Genomic DNA, 24832 nt, shown 5'->3' on the forward strand with positions numbered 1-24832 from the left:
CACTCTCATTGGGAACTTTCACTACACTGTGATGCCCTTTGGACTGAAGAATGCAGGTGCTACCTACCAACGAGCCATGAAAACAATATTTCATGATATGATGCATAAGCAAGTAGAAGACTATGTCGACGACGTTGTGGTGAAATCGAAAGCTCGAGCATCGCATCTAGAAGTTCTGAGGAAAGTTTTCGAAAGATGCTGGGAATACAAGTTGAAGATGAATCCCCTGAAATGCGCTTTTGGAGTTTCTTCTGGGAAGTTTCTAGAATTCCTGGTCACTGCTGAAGGGATCAAAGTCGATCTTGACAAAGCAAAACCCATTACTACCATGCCTCCTCCACGCACTGTGAAGTAACTACAGAGTTTCATGGGAAAGGTAAATTACATCAGACGCTTCGTACCGGGATTGGCTCAGCTTATTGCTTCCTTCACTCCTCTACTGAAGAAGGGAGCAAATTTCGCCTGGACGGTTGTTCAACAGGAGGCATTCCAGAAGATACAACAGATACTTTTATCTTCCGCAGTCATGAGATCTCCAGTGCAAGGAATACCATTGATATTGTACACGGTTTCAAGTGATGTTGCTATTGGGGAACTGCTAGCTCAAGAAGATGAAAAAGGCATTGAACATCCAATCTACTATTACAGCCGAACCATGAAAGATGCTCACCTCAAATACCTGAAATCTGAAATAACGGGCCTGGCATTAGCCCATGCAATGCAGAGATTCAGAAATTATTTGCTATCTAACAGGGCCATGCTTGTCTCCAAAGCTGATCCCATCAAGTTTTTACTCTCAAAACCTGCTTTGATAGGAAGATCTGCAAAATGGATGCTTTAGATGTCAGAGTTCGACATAGTATGTGTTTCTCCCAAAGCAATCAAAGGTCAAGCGGCAGAAGGTCTACTGGCTACTTTTCCAGGGGAAGATTCCACGAAACTACAGGACGATGTACCAGGTGAATTCCTAAAAATTTCAGTGGTCAAGGAAGAAACATGGATGTTGTACTTTGATAGATCTGCTACTCATAGCAACGATACTGGAGGAGCGGGCATAGTCTTGGTCTCTACATCTGGTGAAGTATTCTCACATTCATTTAAGATGGATTTCCACTGTACAAATAACTCAGCAGCATATGAAGCCTTCTTGCTAGGATTATCCTTAGTTAAACAGGCAGGAGCGATGCACCTGGAGATCAGAGGAGATTCAAAACTGTTGGTCAATCAAATGAATGGGACATACTCTCTCAAGGAGATAACGCTTGCTCCATTCAGGGATGAGGCGTAGCGACTCTTAACTCATTTCTCCGATGCGACTATCACTCATACTGGCCGGACCAACAATAGACATGCTGATTGCTTGACAACCCTCGCCTCCAAATTGCAATCCGAAGGTCAGAAAAAGATATCATAGTTCAAAAACGAGCTGTATCATCCAGATGGCTTAGTCAAACTGAAGATACTAAAGCAAACGACTGGAGAGCACCTATTATTCATGAATTGAGCAGCTCCGTTGCAGAAGGAACAGTCAGCCTTAAAGAGCTTAAAAACTTCTTCCTTCTCCACGGGGCCTTGTACCATCACAACCCTGATGCCTCTCTATCACGGTGCCTTGGCGATGAAGAAGCAAAGGAAAGGCTCGAAAGTGTGCATCAAGAAGTATGTGGCCAGACGCTGGTGATAACACTTTATAGAATACTTCAGAGACTCGGGTATTACTGGCCCTCCATGGAAGCGCAGTCAAGAACTTTGCAAGGATCTTGTCCTAATTGTCAAAAGTCTCCTCATCATTTAGAGGCCCTGACACTTCATCACACCGGAGACTGGAGGCATCCTTACATTGAATACCTTCGAGACAATAAATCACCACCAGCAAAGAAAGATGCAATCAAACTCACTCAGAAAGCTAAAAGATTTGTCTTTCTTGACGGGATCCTGTACCGCAAAAGCTTTGGAGGAGACTTGTTGAGATGCCTAGCCGGAAATGAAATTCTGATTGTCCTGAAAGAAACTCATGAAGGAGAACATCAGGGGGAAAATAAATTGTTTCTCCAAATCCACGAGAAGTATTACTGGCCGACTATGGAAGACGACGCAGCCGCGTACGTTCAGAAGTGTCATCAATGTCAAGTCCACGGTAACCTTATTAATACTCCTTGTCTTCTATTGCACTCTGTGAATAGTCCATGGCCTTTCTATAGATGGGGACTTGATATCATCAAAAATATCAATCCAGCATCCTCAAAGAAGCATGAATACATCATCACAGCTACTGAGTATTTCACCAAGTGGGTCGAAGCAATCCCGCTCAGAGGTACTACAGGGGTAAATATTGCAGCCTTCATCAAGGAACACATTATATGTAGATTCACAGTCCCTAAACATATCATTACAGATAATGGGACTCCTTTCGCCAACAAGGATGTCGAAAAATTGCTCAAGGAGTACGGGATCAAACAGATTTTCTCCACACCATACTATCCCCAAGGAAATGGTCAAGCAGGGAGTACCAACAAAACTTTGATCCGTATTATCAGCCGAACAATTCATGACAATCCACGATCGTGGCATGAGCAATTACCCATGGCTTTATGGGCTTACAGAACTGCACCAAGGAGCTCGATTGGAACATCACCGTATTCACTCGTCTATGGGGCTGATGTTATACTCCCAGCTGAGATAAAAATTTCCTCAGCAAGGATTGCAGAGGCCAGTGGAATAAGATGGGATGAAGCTGAAGTGTCCAAGTCAAGAGTTTCTGAACTGGACATGCTCGAATCAAGGAGAGATAAAGTAGAAAAGTATGTGGAGGCTTACAAACAGAGAAAATCCAGAGCTTACAAAAAAATGGTAAAACCTCGAACTTTCCAAGTAGGAGATTTGGTATTAAAGACAACAAAACACATTCAACAAAGCAGTGCCTAGTGGATACTACAAAATCTTAGCAGTCAGTGGAGGAAAGGAAGGAAATATTACCAACGACAAATGGCTCAAAGCCTATTATGCTTGATCAGCAGCAGATAATTAATCTTTATTCAAATACATCTCAAATGTAATTTATTTCATTCAAAAGGCATGCAAGATGCTCGTTTGTCCATTAAACACTCATCAATTGAACAAAATTCCTCTATGCCATCATATTATCCTACCTTATCAGAAACCTACCTTTCAACTCTCCCGAATGATCACTTAGAGAAATCCGTCCAACAGTGGATAATCTCTATAAGAAACCTTGTCGAGTTTCTTCTGGAAAGTCCTGGCCTTTGTCTTCAAATCCTCGACTGCCTTCTCAACTCTTTCCGACTCCAAATCCAGCATCTTCTCCTCTTCCAATAAAGTAGTGGTAACAGAGATCGCATCAGCAGCCTCCGCCGCCTTATGAATCTTGATTATATCGAGTCGACGACGAAGCCAGCTTAAATTGAACCGCAATGTCTCACAGTTCGAAATCTTCTCATCCCACCTGTGAAGTTCCTGATTCTTGACATCTCGCAGACGCATCTGGTTCATCTCCTCAATGATCGGTAACAGCCCTGCAACTGTAGTCAGGAGGGTTGGTGGAAAACCTTTCCACACTTCGGTCGTAGCAATATGCACATATCTTTTCCAGATTTTGGTGTAAAGAGGCGTGTGACACTTGGGAATGACGAATCCACCGACCGCCTCATTGTCCGAGGAAGTATTGATCAAAGGAGCTTCAAACAAGAGTCCAGTTGTTGGATATTCACGAGCGTGAACCTTGTCTCCAGCCTCCATGGATTCTGCAGAATCTTCACAGACCCGGTTGCTGTTATCTTTAACCTCAACCACGGTCACAGACTTTCCACTCCTTCTCCTTCTAGCATCAATAACGACATGAACATCCGCCTGCGACGAAATGAAGAAGTGTTTAATTTTATCAAAATTGAGCATGGTAAAGCTTCAAGAATTATAATAATTATAAGATTGTTTACGAATGATCCAACCTCAGTGTGAGCCGATCTATACCGGACAGGGGCTCTAACAGTCCGCTTGGGCCTTGAATTGTGAGAAGAGGGATCCTTCTAATTATCTTGCAAAAAATCATTTTCCTATGATCAATAACCTTGATCAAACAGAGACGAAGAAGATATACAACTTACCGAGATGGACGCTACTATTTCGTGCTTCGACTGAAGTTCGTTTCGAGAAGAAGTACTACCACTAGGAATAATAATGAAAGGTATGGAAATCGAAATTTCTTCTGCAATGAAACTAACTCAGGAGTGGAAGAAATATTTGCGTAAGTGTTAAACCCTAAATCTTGTAGATATATATATATACAAAGCACGACTGATATTTATCTTCTATAAATAGTCAATTCAGTTGCGAGTTTTACTGAAACCCTAAGTCTCGAGCAAGGTCAATACTGGAGGTACGGAGTAAAATAGTACACTGGGGACATACCAAAGTTAGGCATGGTTAGAGAAGTCACACGGCCTTGTGTATTACATATCTTCTGTGACATGTTTGGATGTTTTCACAGATGAAAAGCATAAAGCAAATAAAGGAAGATCACAATGGGTTCGGCGTATGAAGATTGGCCCTTTTTATCTGATTCGATCAAGAGGAAATAATCTTAATAAAAGAATTTCTCACAAAAGGAAGATCTTAATACTTAATAGAAGTTGTTCAAATAAGGTGTCTACTACGAAGGCTAAGAAAACATTCAAATGTTTAAAAGGAAAATCAAGAGTAAAGCTATTCGTCAGATTCATCTGAGCTGTCAGATTCATCATCATTGTCCTTCTCGGAATCCTCCTCTTCGTCGGAATCACTATCAAGACCATTGATGAAGTCTGGATGGGTATAAGGATCGTCCGAATCCGAGTTTTCTTCTGCTTCAAGTTCAACATCAACTCTTTTCATAGGCTTGACCTTGAACTCTGGTAACACCCACGTGGTTTCCTCTTCGGAAGCATCAGCATCAGAGTCAGAAGGTACTCCATCGAAGAATCGGCGTCTCTCCTCTGCCGCCAGTATTTTGCGCCGGATTCGATCTTTTCTACGCATACATCCTCTGCTTCATCAGTCTCGATTTTTCGCTTCATAAGCTCGGCATAAGTGACTCTCCGGTTGTTCGGGGGTAGGTTAGGCTTTTCCCCTTCATCATGAGTTCTCTTTGCCTTCGAATTGGCTGCAAAGCTTTGGAATCCTCATCAGAAGGGATGGAGGAATTGCTGCTGTTAGAAATTGCCATTTTCTAGAACCAGGAACACAAGATTAGCAACATGCTAATAAATCCGTCTACAAAAATGGTAATTATTAACTCTTACCTCTTCACAATTCTACTAACAATAGTGATTGTGCCGCAAGAGTTGACACTCAGAATTTAGTTCGTTCCTTGAAACCTGCAATAACGAACGAAGCTTTATTTATTTTCGAAACCGATTTTTCATAAAATCATAGACACAATTTTCATAGTATAAACATCCACAACTGAACTATGAGATTTACACCAAGAAAATATTTCATCATAAATAAGTTGTCTAATTTCGAAGGTTACTCAAAACCCACGTTTTCATTTTACAAAGCAATAATTAGTGAGAATTACTCACGTAAATTTTCAAATTTTTTTAATGAGAACAAACTCATGTGAATAAAATATGTCATCATATTTTGCATAATATATCACGGCTACATATAAAAAAGAAATCTATTTTCCTTCGTACGGGCGTTTTTCTTTAAAACGAAGGTTTATTTTGGTTTTGTGAAAGCTCACATCTTTTAAAGATAAAGTTTTGGTTTCCATGAAAGCTCATAAACAAAATTGCAGGTTTTTTTTCCAAAGAAGAATCTCTCTCAAGTTAAGGATTGTTGCTAGTTTCTTAAACTAACGATCGAACGAACATACGTTCCTAAAACAAGGGTTTTTTTTATAAAACTCACATCCAAAACATGTGTATACCCATATTATTTTATGATGAACAACCCATGAAAAAACAACAAGCTTAAAAAAAAAATCACGTAACTGTTGGCGCCGGCCGGAAGTTGGCCATACGGTGGTGGCTCCGGTCGGCTGGTGGTCGGCGCTCCAGCGATTTTTCTCCTGCTCCTGCTTGGGTGAGAAGATGAAAAAGAGAGGGAGATGGTGGACATGCGGGAAGGAATAAAAAAAGGAATTAATTCCTTCTATACCAAATTTTATTTCCAAAACCTAATTCCATAAGGATTTCCTTTTCGGGCCCGGCCCGTGAATCCTAAACCGACCAAGGTTCCACCATCAAATCAGCGGTTCTACACCAATTTATGCTTGCTGGATGACGCTTTATTATACCACTGGGGTTTTTTCTCAAACCATGGTTTGCTCATTCAGTCGAAATCCGGTAATGTCTTATGACTAAGTTCAATTACTTATTTTCGTTTGTACCTGGAAAATCACCATTCAATGCTGACTGAGGAACATGATTGTTCCTCACTAAGAATGGGACTTAATGTAGATGGTGGATTTTATACAAGGGTAAAATTATAAAACCCTGACTATTTATGCTCCGGATCCGGCAATTGGATGAGTATTGAGACTCATGTCTCTCAATAAAGCATGAAAGCTCATTCCATAAAACCTCTGACTGAGAAGGCTGTATCTCAGAGTATCTGTAGATGTGTAGTCTTCCAGCTGAGACCACGGCACATCTCATGAATACTGAGCAATTTCAGTAATTATTTCTATATAGAATCGAAAGATTGGGCGGCTCCTAGACAGCATGCCTGCTAGTATAGAGCGACAACGTCTTCAGGATGCAACCAGGTTTTCCCTGACTATATAGGAGAATATGATACTCCAGCAAGTTCATATTGCTCAACTCTCAGATAATTCATGTTCCTAGATAGGAAGCCCTTCTAGTATAAAGCCATCAGTTAATTATCTCTAATCGCCTGAATATCCAGCAATATTCTACGATTCTTCGTTATATTTCGTCGCTTCAATTCGTGGTTCTTCCCAGCAGAATTCCACGGGTTAGTGATAAATATTCAACGAAACAGGCATCTGAGCATCGAATAATCCCTGACTAAAATGGTGCAAGTGTACTTAGCAAATGCACATACCAACATTTGAATGCGTAAACGAGCATTTCAAAAATACGAATGAACGATGAACCTATGGAAAATAGGAAGGAAAAATAATAATAATAAAATATTAGCAAAGGCGTCAGGGACTGGGCTCACCAGCCGGCCGATCATGCCGTGACCAGTCCCACGCCCAATTTTATATTTTTATCATATTTTATTATTTTTCCTGATCTCATGAAAATTCTCTCATTCGAGCAAATCTCCTTCGATTCGAGGAATTCTCTAATCTCATGATATTTCTTTATGTCAAGAAAATAATAAAATTAGGGAAAGGTGTCACGGGACCGAGCACCAACCGGTCGGCCATGCCCTAGTCGTGGCCGGTCTCGCACCTCACGTCCCCATTATTTTATCATTTCTCTCAAACCATGAAAATTCCCTGATTTCATGAATTTTCCCTAAAACCATGAAAATTCCATGATTTCATGAATTTTCCCTAAAACCATGAAAAATATTATAAAATTAAGAAAACTTGTGGGACTGGGCCCTAGCCGGCCGGTCATTCCCTAGATGGTCCCACATGTCTATTATTTTATTATTATTATTTGTTTTGTTTTCCTCATTCCATGAAAACTCCCTGATTTCAACCAAATACCTTGGTTTCAACAAAACTCTTTGATTTTATGAAAATTCCCTAAAATCATGAAAATTACATAAAATTGGGAAGAGTGCCCTGGGATCGTGCCGGTTGGCCGGCCGACCATGCCTTGTCCATTGCCGGTCCCACACTCCATCATTCCCTATTTTATTATTATTTTATTTCTCTCATCTCATGGAAGTTCCCTAATTTCATAAAAATCTCCAGTTTCATGGAATTTCCCTCAATTCAGAGAAAATACATAAAACTGGGAAAAGTGTGTGGGACTGTGACTGTCAGCCGGTCGGCCATGCCCTAGACGTGGGCGGTCCCACACCTTGCAATTCCCTATTTTATTAATTATTTTTCATCATCTCATGTATTTTCCTAGTTTCAGCAAAACCCTGAATTCTTCATATTTTCTCAAAATGTTGCTCAAATGTGCATCGAAAAATATCGAAACTCTCAGGACTGAGACACGGACACCATGGTGAAACGGGCGCATCCCCTTGACCGACCAAGGGTGACCCTGAGGCTTGCAAGTGGCCGGTCCCACATGTTTTAACTATTTTAACCTAATTTGCTCAGTTGCTCATATTAGGTTCAAACTCTTTTCAAACAATTAAGGGTTTGCTAAAACGACCATAAATTGGTCCCACGGCCACCAAGAGCCGGTCTCATGACCTCTTGGTCGGTCCCTCATCTTTTCATGGCTAGGTTTTGTTGTATGTCGCTCACACGAGCATTATTTTAATAAATGATTAAACCATCATTTAATCATTCTTTCACCAACTGGTCCTCAAGAGACTTTGGTATTTTGCTCATTCGAGTATCTTGGCGTTACATGGTGGAGTCATCATCCTATGTAGCCGGTCTCTGATTCGTTCTGCGGTTGATTTTCAATAAATCATCATTTCATTAAAATTAGGATTTTGAATCCAGAACTCTGCAGAAACATGATTCTGAGCGGATTAAAATACTAATAATTTTATGTTGATCTCGTGATCAACACTTTTATTTATTATACTCGACCCAGCAGTCAGTACTTAAATTGATATTTTATTTGGTCCTACTACCGACAATTCATCAAACGAGCAATATACGCTCAAACCGGCAATATTTGCTCGAATTAGCAATATTTGCTCAGATTCAAGAATATTGATTCAACTATCAATATTCAAAAATTCAGCAACACAGTTTGCTCGTCTTAGGTAATCAACATAATAATTGTAGAATGTGGATTTTCGACAAAGGGTAAAATTGTAAAAGTATACTCCGGATCCGGCAATCGGATGAGTATTGAGACCCACGTCTCTCATTAAAGCATGAAATCTCATGCCATAAAAACTCTGATCGAGAAAGTCTCTCTGGGAAGGTGTAGATGTGTAGTCTCCCGGCTGAGGCCACGACACATCTCATGAATACTGAGCAATTTCAGTAATTATTCCGGATCCGGCAATTGGATGAGTATCGAGACTCATGTCTCTATGCATGAAATCTCATTCCACCTCTGATGGAGAAAGTTTCTCAGAGAAGATGTAGATGTGTAGTCTCTCAGCTGAGACCACGACACATCTCATATTGTATAGAATCGAAAGATTGGGCGGTTCCTAGACAGCATGCCTGCTAGTATAGAGCGACAACGTCTTCGGGATGTAACCAGGTTTTCCCCGAGTATGCAAGAGGAATATGACATTCTAGCAAGTTCATATTTCTCAACCCTCAGATAATTAATCCTCCTAGACAGGAAGCCCTTCTAGTATAGAGCCATCAATTAATTGTCTTAAATCGTCTGAATATCTAGTAATATTCTACGAGACATCAGTTAATCGTCTGAATATCCGGCAATATTCTACGAACCATCGTCTGAATATCCAGCAATATTCTACGATTCTTCGTTATATTTCGTCACTTCAATTCATGGTTCTTCCCAGCAGAATTCCACGGGTTAGTGATAAATATTCAATGAAACGGGCATCTGAGCATCGAATAAGCCCTGACAAAATGGTGCAAGTGTAGTTAACAAATAATGCATAGACCAGCATTTTGAATGCATGAACGAGCATTTCAAAAAATATATATGAACGAGGAACCTATGTAAAATAGGAAGAAAAATAATAATAATATATTAGGAAAGGTGCCAGGGGTCTGGGCTCATCATCCGGCCGGTCATGTCGTGACCAGTCCCGCGCCCAATTTCATATTTTATCACATTTTATTATTTTTCGCTAATCTCACGAAAATTCTATCGTTCGAGCAAATTTCCTTTATTTCAAAGAAGTTATCTAAATCACATGATTTTATCAAAAATAATAGAATTAGGGAAAGGTGTCGCGGGACCGAGAACCAGCCGGCCATGCCTTGGCCGTGGCCGGTCCCACACCTCACGTCTCCATTATTTTATTATTTCTCTCAAATTATGAAAATTCCTTGATTTTATGAATTTTCCCTAAAATCATGAAAATTACCTAATTTCATGTATTTTTATCTAAATCACATGATTTTATCAAAAAATAATAAAATTAGGGAAAGGTGTCGCGGGACCGAGCACCATCCGGCCATGCCTTGGCCGTGACCGGTCCCACACCTCACATCTCCATTATTTTATTATTTCTCACAAATTATGAAAATTCCTTGATTTTATGAATTTTCCCTAAAATCATGAAAATTACCTAATTTCATGTATTTTTATCTAAATCACATGATTTTATCAAAAAATAATAAAGTTAGGGAAAGGTGTCGTGGGACCGCCGGCAGGCCGGTCAGGCCTTGGCCGTGGCCGGTCCCACACCTCACGTCCCATTATTTTATTCCTTCTCAAATTATGAAAATTCCTTGATTTTATGAATTTTCCTTAAAATTAACTAATTTCATGTATTTTCTCTAAAATCATGGAAAATTAGGAAAACTTGTGGGACCGGGCTCTAGCCGGCTGGGCATGCCCTAGTCGGTCCCACACGCCCATTATTTTATTATTATTTGGTGTTTGGTTTCCTGATATCATGAAAACTCCCTGATTTCAACAAAATATCTTGGTTTTCAACAAATCCCTTTGATTTTATGAAACATTATCTAAAATCGTTAAAATTACATAAAATTGGGAAGAGTGCCTTTGGGCCCGCGCCCATTGCCGGTCGCACACTCCCATTCCCTATTTTTTATTTTAATTTATGTCTCTCATCTCATAGAAGTTCCCTAATTTCGCCAAACTCTCCAGTTTCATGGAATTTCCCTTAAATCAGAGAAAAATACATAAAATAACATAAAACTGGGAAAAGCATGTAGGACCGCGTGTCAGCCGGACGCGATCAACGGCTACCCTTCCTCCTGAGATGCAAAATCTCGACCGTTGAAGGTCGTCACTGAACCGGCAAGCCTCTCTATCTTAACTTGCCGCACATAGCAACATGCTACATGTTTTCCAATTAAAACACTCTAGACATCAAAACATGTCACAAACTGGGGGATGCTCATCAGGGTATTGGGATGGCGATTTACAGCGTGCGACGTGCAATATGCCCTTTACAAGAAAGTGTCATAAGAGTGAGGCGGTTAGTAATGGAAGAAATAAGTGGTGAAACACATCTTCATTATGGAAACATCAATTCCAGGCGTTACACATTACCACTTTTCCACCACTCAACCGCTTTCACTTCTTACGAGGCCAGAGTACGTTTTATTACGACTTGTATAAATAAGTTTCACCTATTTCCACCAAACAACAAGTTTTGGTCAGGAGAACAATACACATCTAGAAATCACCTGGTAGCCTTCCATTCAGCTTTCCAGTTGAACTTTCGGATACAAGTCGCAAAACACCCACACTTCCAGAATCAACTATTCTGGCCTCAACACTTTCTTCGCTTCCCTCCCTAAGACCAACCCTTCTCCTTCACTTTGTGACCGAAGCAAACCTGGAATGACCATTTCTTGGTTTAGGCCAGGATTGTATAGATTGATCTCTCGAATCAAAAGTACTCCCGTGCAGTACATTGTTTTGGGTTTAGATTTGTTTCTCATCCGCACTCACTCGAAATTACCGAAATCAGCAGAAGCGGTTTTCACCCACAAATAGTAACCAACTATGGATATAAGCATATATAGTGTGTTCGCACATTAGTGTATAAATCCATGTGCCGGAAACCAAGTGCGTGCATATGTGTGCATGCGGTAGTGGTGAAGGAGACAGGTTAGGTACGCGTACCCGTACGCGTACTGGCGGAAGTTTTCATACCGAAAATTTCTGTTGTAGTTTGTGAAGTTTTGCAAACTTAAAAGCCAGCCACCTAGGTATGCGTACCCGTACGCGTACCCGCGGAAGTTTTCAAACCAAAAATTTCTGCTGAGTTTTCAAACTCAAGTCCGATTGCTATGGTACACGTACCCGTACGCGTACCCGTACGCGTACCTAAGCTGGTTATATTTCTCAAATCGTTAGTTTCATGAACTTAAACAATAAATCAATAAGGAATGCAATCTTTGCAAACCGTGGCTATATTGTTCATGAATTGATTCAAGTGAATCAAACCGATTTTGTTTCAATTGTGTCTATGTATAAAGATCTAAGCAATTGAACAACTCTTGAACTAATTCTTATGAGTCATTTGAACTAGTTATGAGAAAGATGAATACGGTTAATATGAAAGTGCTCATATGGATAACCATTGGTTAACTATTTGTGAACCAACTAAGTGTACACGTTTAGGTACGGTTACTCAAACCTAAATGAATACATTCCATTTTTGTGTGACAAGCTAATTTTTGATCTAACGGTTGAAAGATATTATCTTGGATAAATCCGGCTTTTCATCTAACGGTGAATATTGAATGCTTTGTTACCAAGGTAACTTGGGTTGCAAACCCTGATTTGAAAACTATATAAGGGAGACGTCTAGCAACTGTAAAAACTAATCCCCACACCTCCTGTGTGATACTAGTTGGTTTGCTAGAGTCGATTCTCCTTTAACTTAATTGGGATTGTGAAGCCATACGAAACTACTTTTCTTGTAGTTGAGCGATCTGATCTTGCCACATTTTCTATCGTACGAGTTCAATTGTAAGATTGGCTTGAGATTATATCTCCGATAGGGAAAGATAAAAAGAAATCACAAACATCTTCGTCTCATCGTTTGTGATTCCGCAATATCTAGTTTCGCTATTGTTGATGGTGGATTTTAGTTCAGGGATAAAATTGTAATACCAAATTTATACGCTGACATCCTGCAAAGGATAAGTCCACTGATAAGTGATGAATACTTCTTCACTTTACTAATTCACCTAGAATGGAGCATGCGGCAACAATCCCAGTATTCTGTGAATTAAATATACAAATTCATCCAGGATGGAGCATGTAGCAACAATCCCATATACCATGTGAATTTATAGCATTATTAATTAATGCATGATTAGCCTTGTATTTCCTGTGTTGTTCCCGCTGAACTCTCATTATTGGAGCGGCATGACGACTGAGTGTTAGTCTCAGCAGAGTAACACGAATCTCCAAGTGTCAATAATGAGGCATGCACGAAATACCCGTACAGGCTACAAATATCGGTGTGTTATACTATCCCGATTGAGCATACATCTCTCAGTGTGTTATACTAGCCCGATCGAGCATCTGGACTATCCATGTCAGTTTCAGAAATAATCATGACCACGCAAGTTGGCCGCATGATTTAACCAGCCTAGACGATCCTCAGTGGGAGCAGGCTACCACCTTAATGACCACCAGCGGGCCCATTTATGCTCTGGTCGGTCGTACGCATGTCATGCCTCCAAAATAGTCACCAAACGCCAGCCTGGAAAAGGATGGACGAACTGGTGAAACCGTTTTGGAGAAGGTTCGCACGAACTAAGACGCCAATATCGGTCTCAAAATAGTCACGACCGTCCAACTTCACCGGCATGTTTGGACGGCATGGATCATCCCATGACCGGTTGGACAAGCGTTGTCCTGCACACCGGGGGGCCCACTCTTTCCTTACCTGACCGACTTTCTCACGACCTAGCCAGGGAGGAGCGAACACTTGCTCAAAGTTCGGCCGACGTGATGCTTTAAAGGTCGCAGTAAATTCCACTAAGGGTCTTAAATCGATCACGACCATCTAACTTCACCGGCATGTTTGGATGGCTTAGATCAGACCCATAACCATCAGACAGGTATTGACATGTTCACCACCTGCCCGATGTGGGCCCCACATAGTCGGCCACCCCAGACAAGGAGCATAGCTTGCAAATTCGTCCAGCCAAAGTAGCGTGCACATGAAACCCTAATTAGGGTTTGCGGCATATCACATGTGTCGCAAATCAGTCACGACCATCCATCTTCGCAGGCATAGATGGAGGGTGTATATGTAGATTCAAAGGGTCCCAAGCATGTCAATACAATCAACGTGGGCTCGTCTACGTGCGTGACCAATCGGCCAAGGCCGACCATGGCTAGACGCCTCGATTCGTGCGCCAAAACTAAGCATGGTCGCGCGGTTTCCAATTGCAAAACGATCTCGACCACTCAACTTTTCCGGAAAAATTGAGTGGCTTAGATCACATCTGCATGGGACAGTGAGGTACAGACGTGTACACCGGCAAGCCGTCTATACGCATGCCCGGTCGTTCTTGCCAAAAACATCTCCCATGCATGGATTCGACCAAGATGAAAGTAGGTGCTTGCGCACCTCCTAAACCCTAATATGGCGGTTTACAACGTGCAGCGTGCAACGCGCCATCACAAGAACGTGTCAGGAAGACATGGACGGTTAGTGATGATGGGAAAAGTGGGCAAGACTGGTCGTGTGGCATTAACGCACGACTCCACTTCCCACGAGAGACGAGGGTTAGGCTCAATGACTTGTATAAATAGTTTGTCCTCCCTATTTCCAAGACAAGAGACAAGACAGAAGTCAAGTGTTGATACAACGTATCCCAACACCAGAACTGATAGCTTACATTCTGCAAGCCAGTTCATCTTTCTGATACAAGTCATACATAGCCAACACCTTCACAATCTCAACACCTTCTTCGCTTACCTCCCTAAGATCAACCCCATCTCCTTCACTTTGTGACCGAAGCAAGTCTGGAACGGCCATTTCTTGGTTTAGGCCAGAATTGTACAAATTGATTTTTCGAATCAAAAGCACTCCCGTGCAGTGCATTTGTTTAGAGTTTAGATTCATTTCTCATCCACACACCCCAAATTACCAAAACCGGCAGAAATAGTTTTCACCCATAAACAATTGGCGACCACAGTGGGAGATTAATCTCTCAGTTGTGAAGTCAATTCCTTCAAAATCTGATTCAATTTTGTCAATTTCGAAAAGGATAGATCTTAGGTCCAATTCAATCATCAATCCATTTCAAGATGGTAAAACTTAGGTCTGGATCAGCAATCAATTCTGAGGGAGCTAGTATGGATAACACTCTCGGTATCGATGTACATGTCAGTGGAGCTACTGTGATCAATACATCCCATGGAGTCGTCTCTTCTACCACCAACGTCAGCGGAGCAGGAGATATTCCAGTAAGTGTAACGCCTCCTATCACCAGAGCATCCGCGAATCCTGGCATCTCCTCAAGTACGACGCCTCCGGCGGTCACCAGAGAAACAACTTCCACCCCTTCATCAGGATGAGGAGCTGGAGGAGCAAGAGGAGGACCATCTCCCATTACCATCGCAGATTTTACGGAGAGGAAGGAAGTTCTTGCTAAGACTCAAACGGATATGGCAGCAACTCAGAAAGAGGTGCTCGTGATTAATGATTTTTCGTGGGTTGTAGTAATGAGGTTCAAACTCTCGAACTTGTGAAGGATAATTTTTTAAACTTAATAAAATAAATAAATATATACAATAAAAATATTAACACTGGTGCGAGAAACTGGGACTAAAGATTCGACCATTTTTCATTTTCAAGTGGTTCAGAATTTAATTCTAGGCGATTATAGTTCAAAACAAAACAAATATTAACTCTATTCTTTGCCTAAGTAGATTCTATAAAATATTACTTGTATTTTATGAGCATGGCGCATCAAGAATCCCTAAGACTAAGCATGCTCCATCAAATAAAATCACAAATAATTAATTAAAATCTTAATTCAATTAAAATTGGTGAAAAAATTAAATAAAGAATTAATTTAAATTACCACATGGATGAAACACGGCCTCCTCCGTCGTCCCAGTGCTTGGGGTTTAATTCGTCATATTAATCATGTTCTCAAAAATACATAATTGATGCTCAAAATTTGATTAAAAGAGTGAAAAAGTATAAAACAGTGAATCTACGACCCACAAAAGGCGTCCAGAAATCAACGATAGAAGTGTACTGCTGTAAAACAACGATACTTAGATGTTGTTGTTGACAATGTTGAAGAACGACGGGCCTGGGACGTCTGTTCTTCGTCTTCTCCTTCTTCTTTAACAGCAGCAGGAAACTTTCATGTAGTTCTTCTCTTCGCCTCTGCAACCTCCCTGTGGTCTCCCAATCGACCCCAAACTCTCGACACCCCCTTTCCTTCGACCCTATAACTCTATATATACCCAACAGGCGCAAGAAATCTCCCTCATTCACTCCATATAATCTTCATTACTCGGGAAGTAAATGAAAATATTTTGGTAATATTTTCTTTCCCTTCTCGTCTCCTGCACGCGTATTACAGCTGCAGAAATCTCCTCATTTAGCTCTGTCACGCCTCTGCCTATTAATAGAGTCATAACACATGTTCTGAACACGCTCAAATTCCACAAAACTCAAGAAATCCCGTGAATAACTTCCTCCCGTACGGGTCTGCTCTGATTTCATCTGTTGAATTTTCTAGCCAAATTTGATCGCAACAAACACCCATACCAGCTCTGTTATGATATACCACATCTTTCAACAAAGTTTCAGCGATTGAATCTCCCTAAAACACGTCAAAAAATTCTTCCCAAAGTTCTGCCAGTTGCATGCGTCATTTTTCCCGCCTTTTTCTGATTTCAAATTTTTGAAGAAAGGGACCTCCCCTTTATCCATTCCTGGGGTCCCTTTAGCAATTGGGGTGGAAATAGTAATTTTGGGGCTGAAACAGTAATTTTTCTGGTGTTTTTAACAACTCCTCCGGGTGCTTTTAGCGCATTTCTGGGGTGCCTTTAACACTTTATCCTGGGGTGTAAAACACCACTTTTTGAGCCCATTTCGCCGCAAGGGCTTATTTCTCTAAAATTTCCTACAAAGACATAAAATAACACAATAAATACAAAATCGAGCACTAACAATGCATACAATTGAGACATATTAGACACATAAATGTGTCTATAAACACCCCCAAACTTATTATTTGCTAGTCCTCGAGCAAAACTAATATGGAAAATAAAATCCTAACTCACTAGGTGTCCCTAGTGACCGAGTTAATCTCGGGAGGGTTTACCAGAGGTGTACCCAATAAACCAATACTCTAGCCCCTAGCTATCTACGCAGAACCTTGGAAGGCACTAAAGAATCTCCTTGGTTGGCATACTTATTGACTATAAGAGGAAGTACCCTGATGAGAAATTCCAATTGTTGTACACGAGTTTGCACTCAAGCATACTAAAATTCATATATAAGTGACAGAGCTCTACTCAGATAGTCGCACTATGGACATCAATATCCGGAGTCAAAACTAATCACATGGATAGATCAAGAAGATGGATATAGAAAAACATAGATGGTTTTGATGTTTACTAAGTGAACGGCGTTTCCCATATCTGTCTGAAGGCCTCCGCCAAAATGAACCTATCCTAATGGATTGGGATACTAGTCTGACTAATATGAACACACTGGCATATACAAGGGTACCAGTGGTCGATAACCTAACTCTAGGTCAACACAACTGGCATATACAAGGGTACCAGTGGTCGACTTTATTGAATTTATTCCTTTTGGTCAAATGGTCTGGTCTCAATTTCTCTTTTTTTTTTTTTATGGTATCTCAATAACTCTAATTCACCCTAGAATTGGTAACAACTTGAATCGTGAGCCCCACAAAATCACTTAGAAACATATTTAAAAAGAAAACAACATCAAAAAAAAAGAAGTGAAAAGGACTCAACGAGATATGGTGAAACTATCATGTTATTCCTAACAACTGAGCTATGTGCTTTTATGAATAGACTCTTTAGATGTTTCCATCTAGTCAGATTAGTCCCTCAACTCCTAAAACCAAAATGCTTCCATCCACTTAGATTGGTTAGTGCCATCCTAAATAAGCATAAATTTTTAGGCTCTGGAGTTTATTTATTATGCAACTAAAAAGTTTCTCCCAATACCCCCAAACTTAAATCTAACATTGTCCTCAATGTTTTAAAGATAAAATTAAAAACATGAACAATGAGAAACTGTTACCATTTGAAGTAAAAGAGTTAAGGAAGGATATTACCGGGTTGCATGAGATTGGGTTACCTCCCAAGAAGTGCTAAGTTTAAAGTCTTCAGCTAGACTTAGGAAAGGTTTAGTCAACTCGAACCGTATAACAGTAATCAGAATAACTGTGGGTCTTCAAAACCAAAAAGAGCTGACAAAAGGAGACTGCCACAATCCAGAGAATGATAGTCTTCCTTAAACAGATGTGTCGACCCTAATCTCCTAAAATAATTAGGTTTAGTCTCAAAACTTAAAAATTGACACATTTTAAACTCATATAGTCCCACAATTGGTAGAAAAGTTTTTGGTGGGAAAAAAAAATCGATCTTGGAATCATAGCCTGGGTAAACCACATCAACCAGAGGATGGGTTTCTAACGACTGAATTTCCTTATGGACACCATTAGATTTAGGAAAACGTGTATGAAGATAATCTTTTAGAATGGTCGAGGAATTGATGTCAAGTCCCAAGTGAGGGACCTTTTTAAGAGTTAAAGCACACGGAGAACGATAATCACCCCCAAACTTAGAGTTTTCGGCGTCTCTAGATAGACTGGTCACAATCTCCCTAATTTCTAGGTCATCAGATTCCTGAAAATGGGCAATTGATTCTTCTAAGTCAGGTTCATCCTCACTAATCTCTACGAGTTCATCTAAGACCACTGTTTCCAAATCGTTCGACTCGAAAACAGAATTCTCAAGATAAACCGGTTCCTCTAAACCATCATCATATAAAGGATTATAAGAGAAAGTTTCTAATAAAAGCTCATTAACTAAGGTGTTAATCAAAGTTACTTCCTCCGATCCATTAATAAGTTCATCAAATAATGGATTGTCCAACACTCTGTAGGCTAAAGGATCATGAACTACATCGTCTAAAACGGTGGTATCTCTAGTCAGATCCACATCCTTTTGAATAGGTGAATAATCATTAAAATTATTGGGATCTGAACCAGAAATAATATTATCATTATGAAGCTCAAATGGAGTAACTAGTTCCGGATCACTATGCCTACAAATGTATGATTCTTCATCAATATTATCTTCATCATAATCATCATGAACCTCATCTAAAGTAGTGTCTTTTATTCTAACCTCGTCCTCTAGATTGGGAAAATATTCACTATTGATATCAAGGGTAGAATTGGAAACACTATTTTGGAAATTTAGATTATTCGAGCAGCATTAGCTAACTTTTCATTTTCTGCCTCTAAACGTGCTTGAATTTCACTGAGCGTAACACTTATACGTTTACAAGTCTCATTGAATATCTTAGACCGTTGTGTACTCTATTCTCTTGAACTAACTGCACGTTCATACTCCCTTCGAACTTGTTGGTAGGTTTCTTCTAGAGATTGAACAGGTTTAGAAATGTCATAATCAGGACTAGTTTTTAAGTAATTTTCCAAAAACGCATGACTAGTACTATAATATTCCTGATTTTCTTGCTCGTAAGACCAATTCGTGTGTGGATAGTAATTGGGCTCACTATGGTATGAACCATAACCTTGAAAAGGTTGGCGTTCCCAACTACTATTCCCACCATGGTCATAAAACTGATGATGTCCATATTCAAATTCAGGTCGATACTCATTGTATTGGCTTCTATCATACCAGTTCGACATTCTTAATTGCAAGGGAATTCTACACAACCACAAACAAGGCCGACTCAACTCCACCAAAACAAACCTAAAGATTTATAGCAAACGAAAAGCATGATGGCTCCACTTAGATTGTTTCTAGACCATCTTCCATCTTTCGAAAGGGAATTCGTTGCAATTTGAGCAAACCCCTCTGGAATCAATCCGAGTCAAAGTAAGTTGAATAGAGGCGAGGGAAGCTTAGTAGATCTTTGATACCCAAGGCCTCACCACATTAGAAGGCGGCGCAGTCACGCATTCAACTCACAAAAACCATCATGAACTTTGAAGTGTGCTTAAAGAGCAACCAATATTTTTCGAACGAGTTTCCTATTAAGCTTGTTACCCTATCGGTCTCTTTCTAGTCAAAATTTTAGGCTTAGGTTCGCGTTTGGTTTCGTTTTCCTAAGGCGGGCAAGAAGGGAACAGTGATGAAATCCAAACCCTTATCTTGTATTTGCCAGGCCTTGCCCTTTACTAGGAATTTAAAAACAGTCCAAATTCGTCCTCAATCAATGAATCACCTTAAGGAATACAGTAACTCGCTTACAGGAGATTCGCGAGTGTTTCGATGGACTTACCTCCCGTACCAGACGGGGGATGAACCGTTGAAGTCGACTCGGGCCACGACTCCTATGTCATGTACGAACCCGAGGGGCCGAGACGATATTGTAATCGTCGTCCTTCCCTGCAAACAGTTTATATTTATTTTTTATTATTTTTTTATATAACCCTTCCGTAGGGTTTAAACTTAAAATAAATTGTCCAAAGTCCAGTCCAATGAAAAGAAATACAAAAAATAATAATAATAATTACAAAAAAAATAAAAAGGAAAGTCTCTTAAAAAAAATTAAAAAAAAAAAAATCTCTCTCTTTTTTTTTCTCTCTTTTTTCTTTATTTTTTTGCTTTGTCTTTTTTCCTTCTCTTTTAGCTTTAAGCTTTGATTCCAAGGTCTTTAATATCCAACTTCAAACCTGTAATACAAAGACACAACCAAAGAGACGTAAAAAGAACAGATGGAATAATAAAAAATAATAAAAACCTAAAAATTCTACCTAAGCACAAATCCGCGTCGGCGGCGCCAAAATGATTAATGATTTTTCGTGGGTTGTAGTAATGAGGTTCAAACTCTCGGACTTCTGAAGGATAATTTTTTAAACTTAATAAAAAAAAATATATACAATAAAAATATTAACACTGGTGCGAGAAACTGGGACTAAAGATTCGGCCATTTTTCATTTTCAAGTGGTTCAAAATTTAATTCTAGGCGATTATAGTTCAAAACAAAACAAATATTAACTCTATTCTTTGCCAAAGTAGATTCTATAAAATATTACTTGTATTTTATGAGCATGGCGCATCAAGAATCCCTAAGACTAAGCATGCTCCATCAAATAAAATCACAAATAATTAATAAAAAATCTTAATTCGATTAATATTGGTGCAAAAAGTAAATAAAGAATTAATTTAAATTACCACATGGATGAAACACGGCCTCCTCCGTCGTCCCAGTGCTTGGGGTTTAACTCGTCATATTAATCATGTTCTCAAAATACATAATTGATGCTCAAAATTTGATTAAAAGAGTGAAAAAGTATAAAACAGTGAATCTACGACCCACAAAAGGCGTCCAGAAATCAACGATAGAAATGTACTGTTGTAAAACAACGATACTTAGATGCTGCTGTTGACACTGTTGAAGAACGACGGTCCTGGGACGTCTGTTCTTCGTCTTCTTCTTCTTCTTCAACAACAGCAGGAAACTTTCCTGCAGTTCTTCTCTTCGCCTCTGCAACCTCCTTGTGGTCTCCCAATCGACCCCAAACTCTCGACACCCCCTTTCCTTCGACCCTATAACTCTATATATACCCAACAGGCGCAAGAAATCTCCCTCATTCACTCCATATAATCTTCATTACTCGGGAAGTAAATGAAAATATTTTGGGAATATTTTCTTTCCCTTCTCGTCTCCTGCACGCGTATTACAGCTGCAGAAATCTCCTCATTTAGCTCTGTCACGCCTCTGCCTATTGATAGAGTCATAACACATGTTCTGAACACGCTCAAATTCCACAAAACTCAAGAAATCCCGTGAATAGCTTCCTCCCGTACGGGTCTGCTCTGATTTCATCTGTTGAATTTTCTAGCCAAATTTGATCGCAACAAACACCCATACCAGCTCTGTTATGATATACCACATCTTTCAACAAAGTTTCAGCGATTGAATCTCACTAAAACACGTCAAAAAATTCTTCCCAAAGTTCTGCCAGTTGCATGCGTCATTTTTCCCGCCTTTTTCTGATTTCAAATTTTTGAAGAAAGGGACCTCCCCTTTATCCATTCCTGGGGTCCCTTTAGCACTTGGGGCGGAAATAGTAATTTTGGGGCTGAAACAGTAATTTTTCTGGTGTTTTTAACAACTCCTCCGGTTGCTTTTGGCGCATTTATGGGGTGCCTTTAACACTTTATCTTGGGGTGTAAAACACCACTTTTTGAGCCCATTTCGCCGCAAGGGCTTATTTCTCTAAAATTTCCTACAAAGACATAAAATAACACAATAAATACAAAATAGAGCACTAACAATACATACAATTGAGACATATTAGACACATAAATGTGTCTATCAACTAGCTTTCCTCAAAACTTTAACTGAACGATTGCCACATGATCCACGACAACCCCTGAAGCCAACAATGGATGCCTTCGATACACCCGGAACAGGCGTTTCCACTCGGGCCCACATGAATGAAGAAACTCGTGTTGCTCCTGAACGCCCAAGGGAAAGGGACCAGCCATCCAACTTCATCACGCGTGAATACCTGGAACGACTCCTCCAAAACCGAGGCAAAAGAAATCTGATGGACGTGCACCAGCATCAGCCACCGTACCCTCAAGATGTGCAGCGAATTCCTCTTCCAAGAGGATACATCTATCCTCAGTTCTCCCTCTACGATGGTACTGGCAACGCTCGTGAACACATCTCTCGAGTTTTGGAATCCTTGGGGAGCATGAATACAATCATGTTCTCCGCCTTAAAGAGTTCTCGAAGTCACTTACGGGAAGGGCGTACATCTGGTACAATAACATCGCACCTAACAACATATCCAATTGGGGCGAGATGGTCAGTGCTTTCTACAGAAAGTATTTCTTTGTATCCGAGAGGATCACCTTTTCAGATCTAGGGAGAGTCTCTCAGCGGAACAACGAGCATCCGAACGACTTCGTTAAGAGGTTCAGAACTCAAGCACTAGATTGTCATGATCCGAACGTCACTGAACGTCAGTTGGTGGAGCTGTTCATTAATGGGATGGTACCCATATACCGCGCTTTATTAGAGAATCTGGGCTTCCATACATTTTCCGAATTCCATGAAGCTGCCAAGCGTTCAGCCACAACCGCCCCAGCGTTGCTGGAAAGAACCAGGGTTGTTCGAAACGAAGATTCACGTGAGAGTCGAGGAAGCAGGCATCTCATCAACAAGCAATACAACACTGGTCCTTCTGTAAGCGTGGTGGGCGAAGGAGGAAAAAGGAAAGCTTCAACAACGGAACAACAACCCAAGCGTGCAACTCCGGCACACACGACTTCATATCGAAAGGGAACGAGCAAGACTCCTGCACAAGACGCTGAAGATACAGGCTTCTCATTCCCCATGAATGAAGTAATGGAACTTCTGGAAGCATGGATTCAACACGATGCTATCAAGCTGCCTCCTATCAGACGCCCGCCGACTGAGAAAGACATGGCAGACCCCAAGTACTTCCGCTACCATAGGTTTGTCCATCATCCGACCAAGGACTGCAACAGGCTGAAACAAATCTTCAGAGAAAAGATAGAGGCAGGAGATCTCCAGTTGGGGAATGAAGGTGTTCATAGAGATCCTCTTCCTATCAAGAACTTCTTGATCTCCGGAGACTCTATTCGCAAGACTTTACAATCTATGATGGAGCATTTGTGCAAAATTTTATATTTCTCCAAGGCGCATCGTCAAGACATATATGCATCCCTCAACCGCATTGTATCAGGCATGCGTATGTATACAGAAAAGGAAGCAGTCTCGAAACCTCAATCTTTCCTGAAAGATGCGAGCAAGGGAAACTGGGGACTCTTAACCGTCACTTGTTTGAAGGATGTCGAGTTAGACAACACATTGATTGATACAGCCTTTGAATTCAACATCATCACTGTCAAAACCTTGAAGGCGGCAAGGGTTTCGAAACAGGAAGCTACTCGCATCCCAACCGTGATTAAGAATCCAGAAGGAGATCTTGGAGATGCCTATGGATACATCGATCTTGAAGTTAAATTGGGTGATGTCCTGACGCAAGCAAAGTTCTACATAGTCAAAGAACATCCCAATTACGACATGGTCCTAGGACGCTCTTGGACACACGACAACAAGGAAACACTGGGAGTTTGTCCTCTACCGGCTACGATACCCGAAAGGATCTCCAACAAACCGTCTAGACCTGAAGACTGTTTGTTACCGCATCGTCATCTTTCCAATATGACACAACTTCCTAGAGAGAGCCCATCAGCGTACATTAAAAGGTTCCGAGCTCAAGTAAGTCTCATCATGCAACCCTTTTTGCAACCAATAACTCCTCACTATGATAAGTACTGGGGACTCTCTCCAACCAACAACCCAACCCATGCTAGGAGATGTGAATGGGAGGCCGGTCCCTTCAAGCGTTTTATCAGGAGCTTAGAAGCTATCTCGATCAAAAACGAGAAGGCCAAGGACCATGTATCTGTACAACACCCAAACCCATTTGGAATTGGATATCTGGTGACGAAGACGACTGCATTCAAAGTCGGGAGCATGACGGTAAAAGTGACCACTCCACCTGACTCACCCACCGAAAGGGAGGGTAAACCATACCTAGTAGCAGATGTTATCCTAGGAGGCTACTGCAAGCTCATCAACGCTGACAAACTGGAAGGCGTAACAGTTCACTCGCGATGGCTCAAACCCTACCATACTTAAGACGCTGTGCTACCACGTTTCAGCGTCCTCCATACTTGAAACGCCTGTGTTATTTGTTCCAGCGTTCCCCTTAGCGTTTCTTCCACAATTTCCTTTTCATGTCGCATTTGTAATTCTTCCAGAAAATGATTGCAATACTTGCATTCATAATTAGGGTTTCAATTTTCAA

The 24832-nt window shown here is 40.6% G+C and overlaps 1 protein-coding gene across 1 annotated transcript; it reads right to left on the reverse strand.

Annotated features, from left to right (window-relative positions):
* Positions 1-4719: 4719 nt before the first annotated feature.
* Positions 4720-5031, reverse strand: LOC113331288 (clumping factor B-like). The gene has a single exon (XM_026578013.1). The coding sequence runs from the start codon at positions 5029-5031 to the stop codon at positions 4720-4722; it is 312 nt and encodes a 103-aa protein (XP_026433798.1).
* Between the last annotated feature and the right edge of the window lie 19801 nt (positions 5032-24832).

Source organism: Papaver somniferum, unplaced genomic scaffold (genome assembly GCF_003573695.1).
Source record: "Papaver somniferum cultivar HN1 unplaced genomic scaffold, ASM357369v1 unplaced-scaffold_125, whole genome shotgun sequence".
Classification (NCBI taxonomy): domain Eukaryota; kingdom Viridiplantae; phylum Streptophyta; class Magnoliopsida; order Ranunculales; family Papaveraceae; genus Papaver; species Papaver somniferum.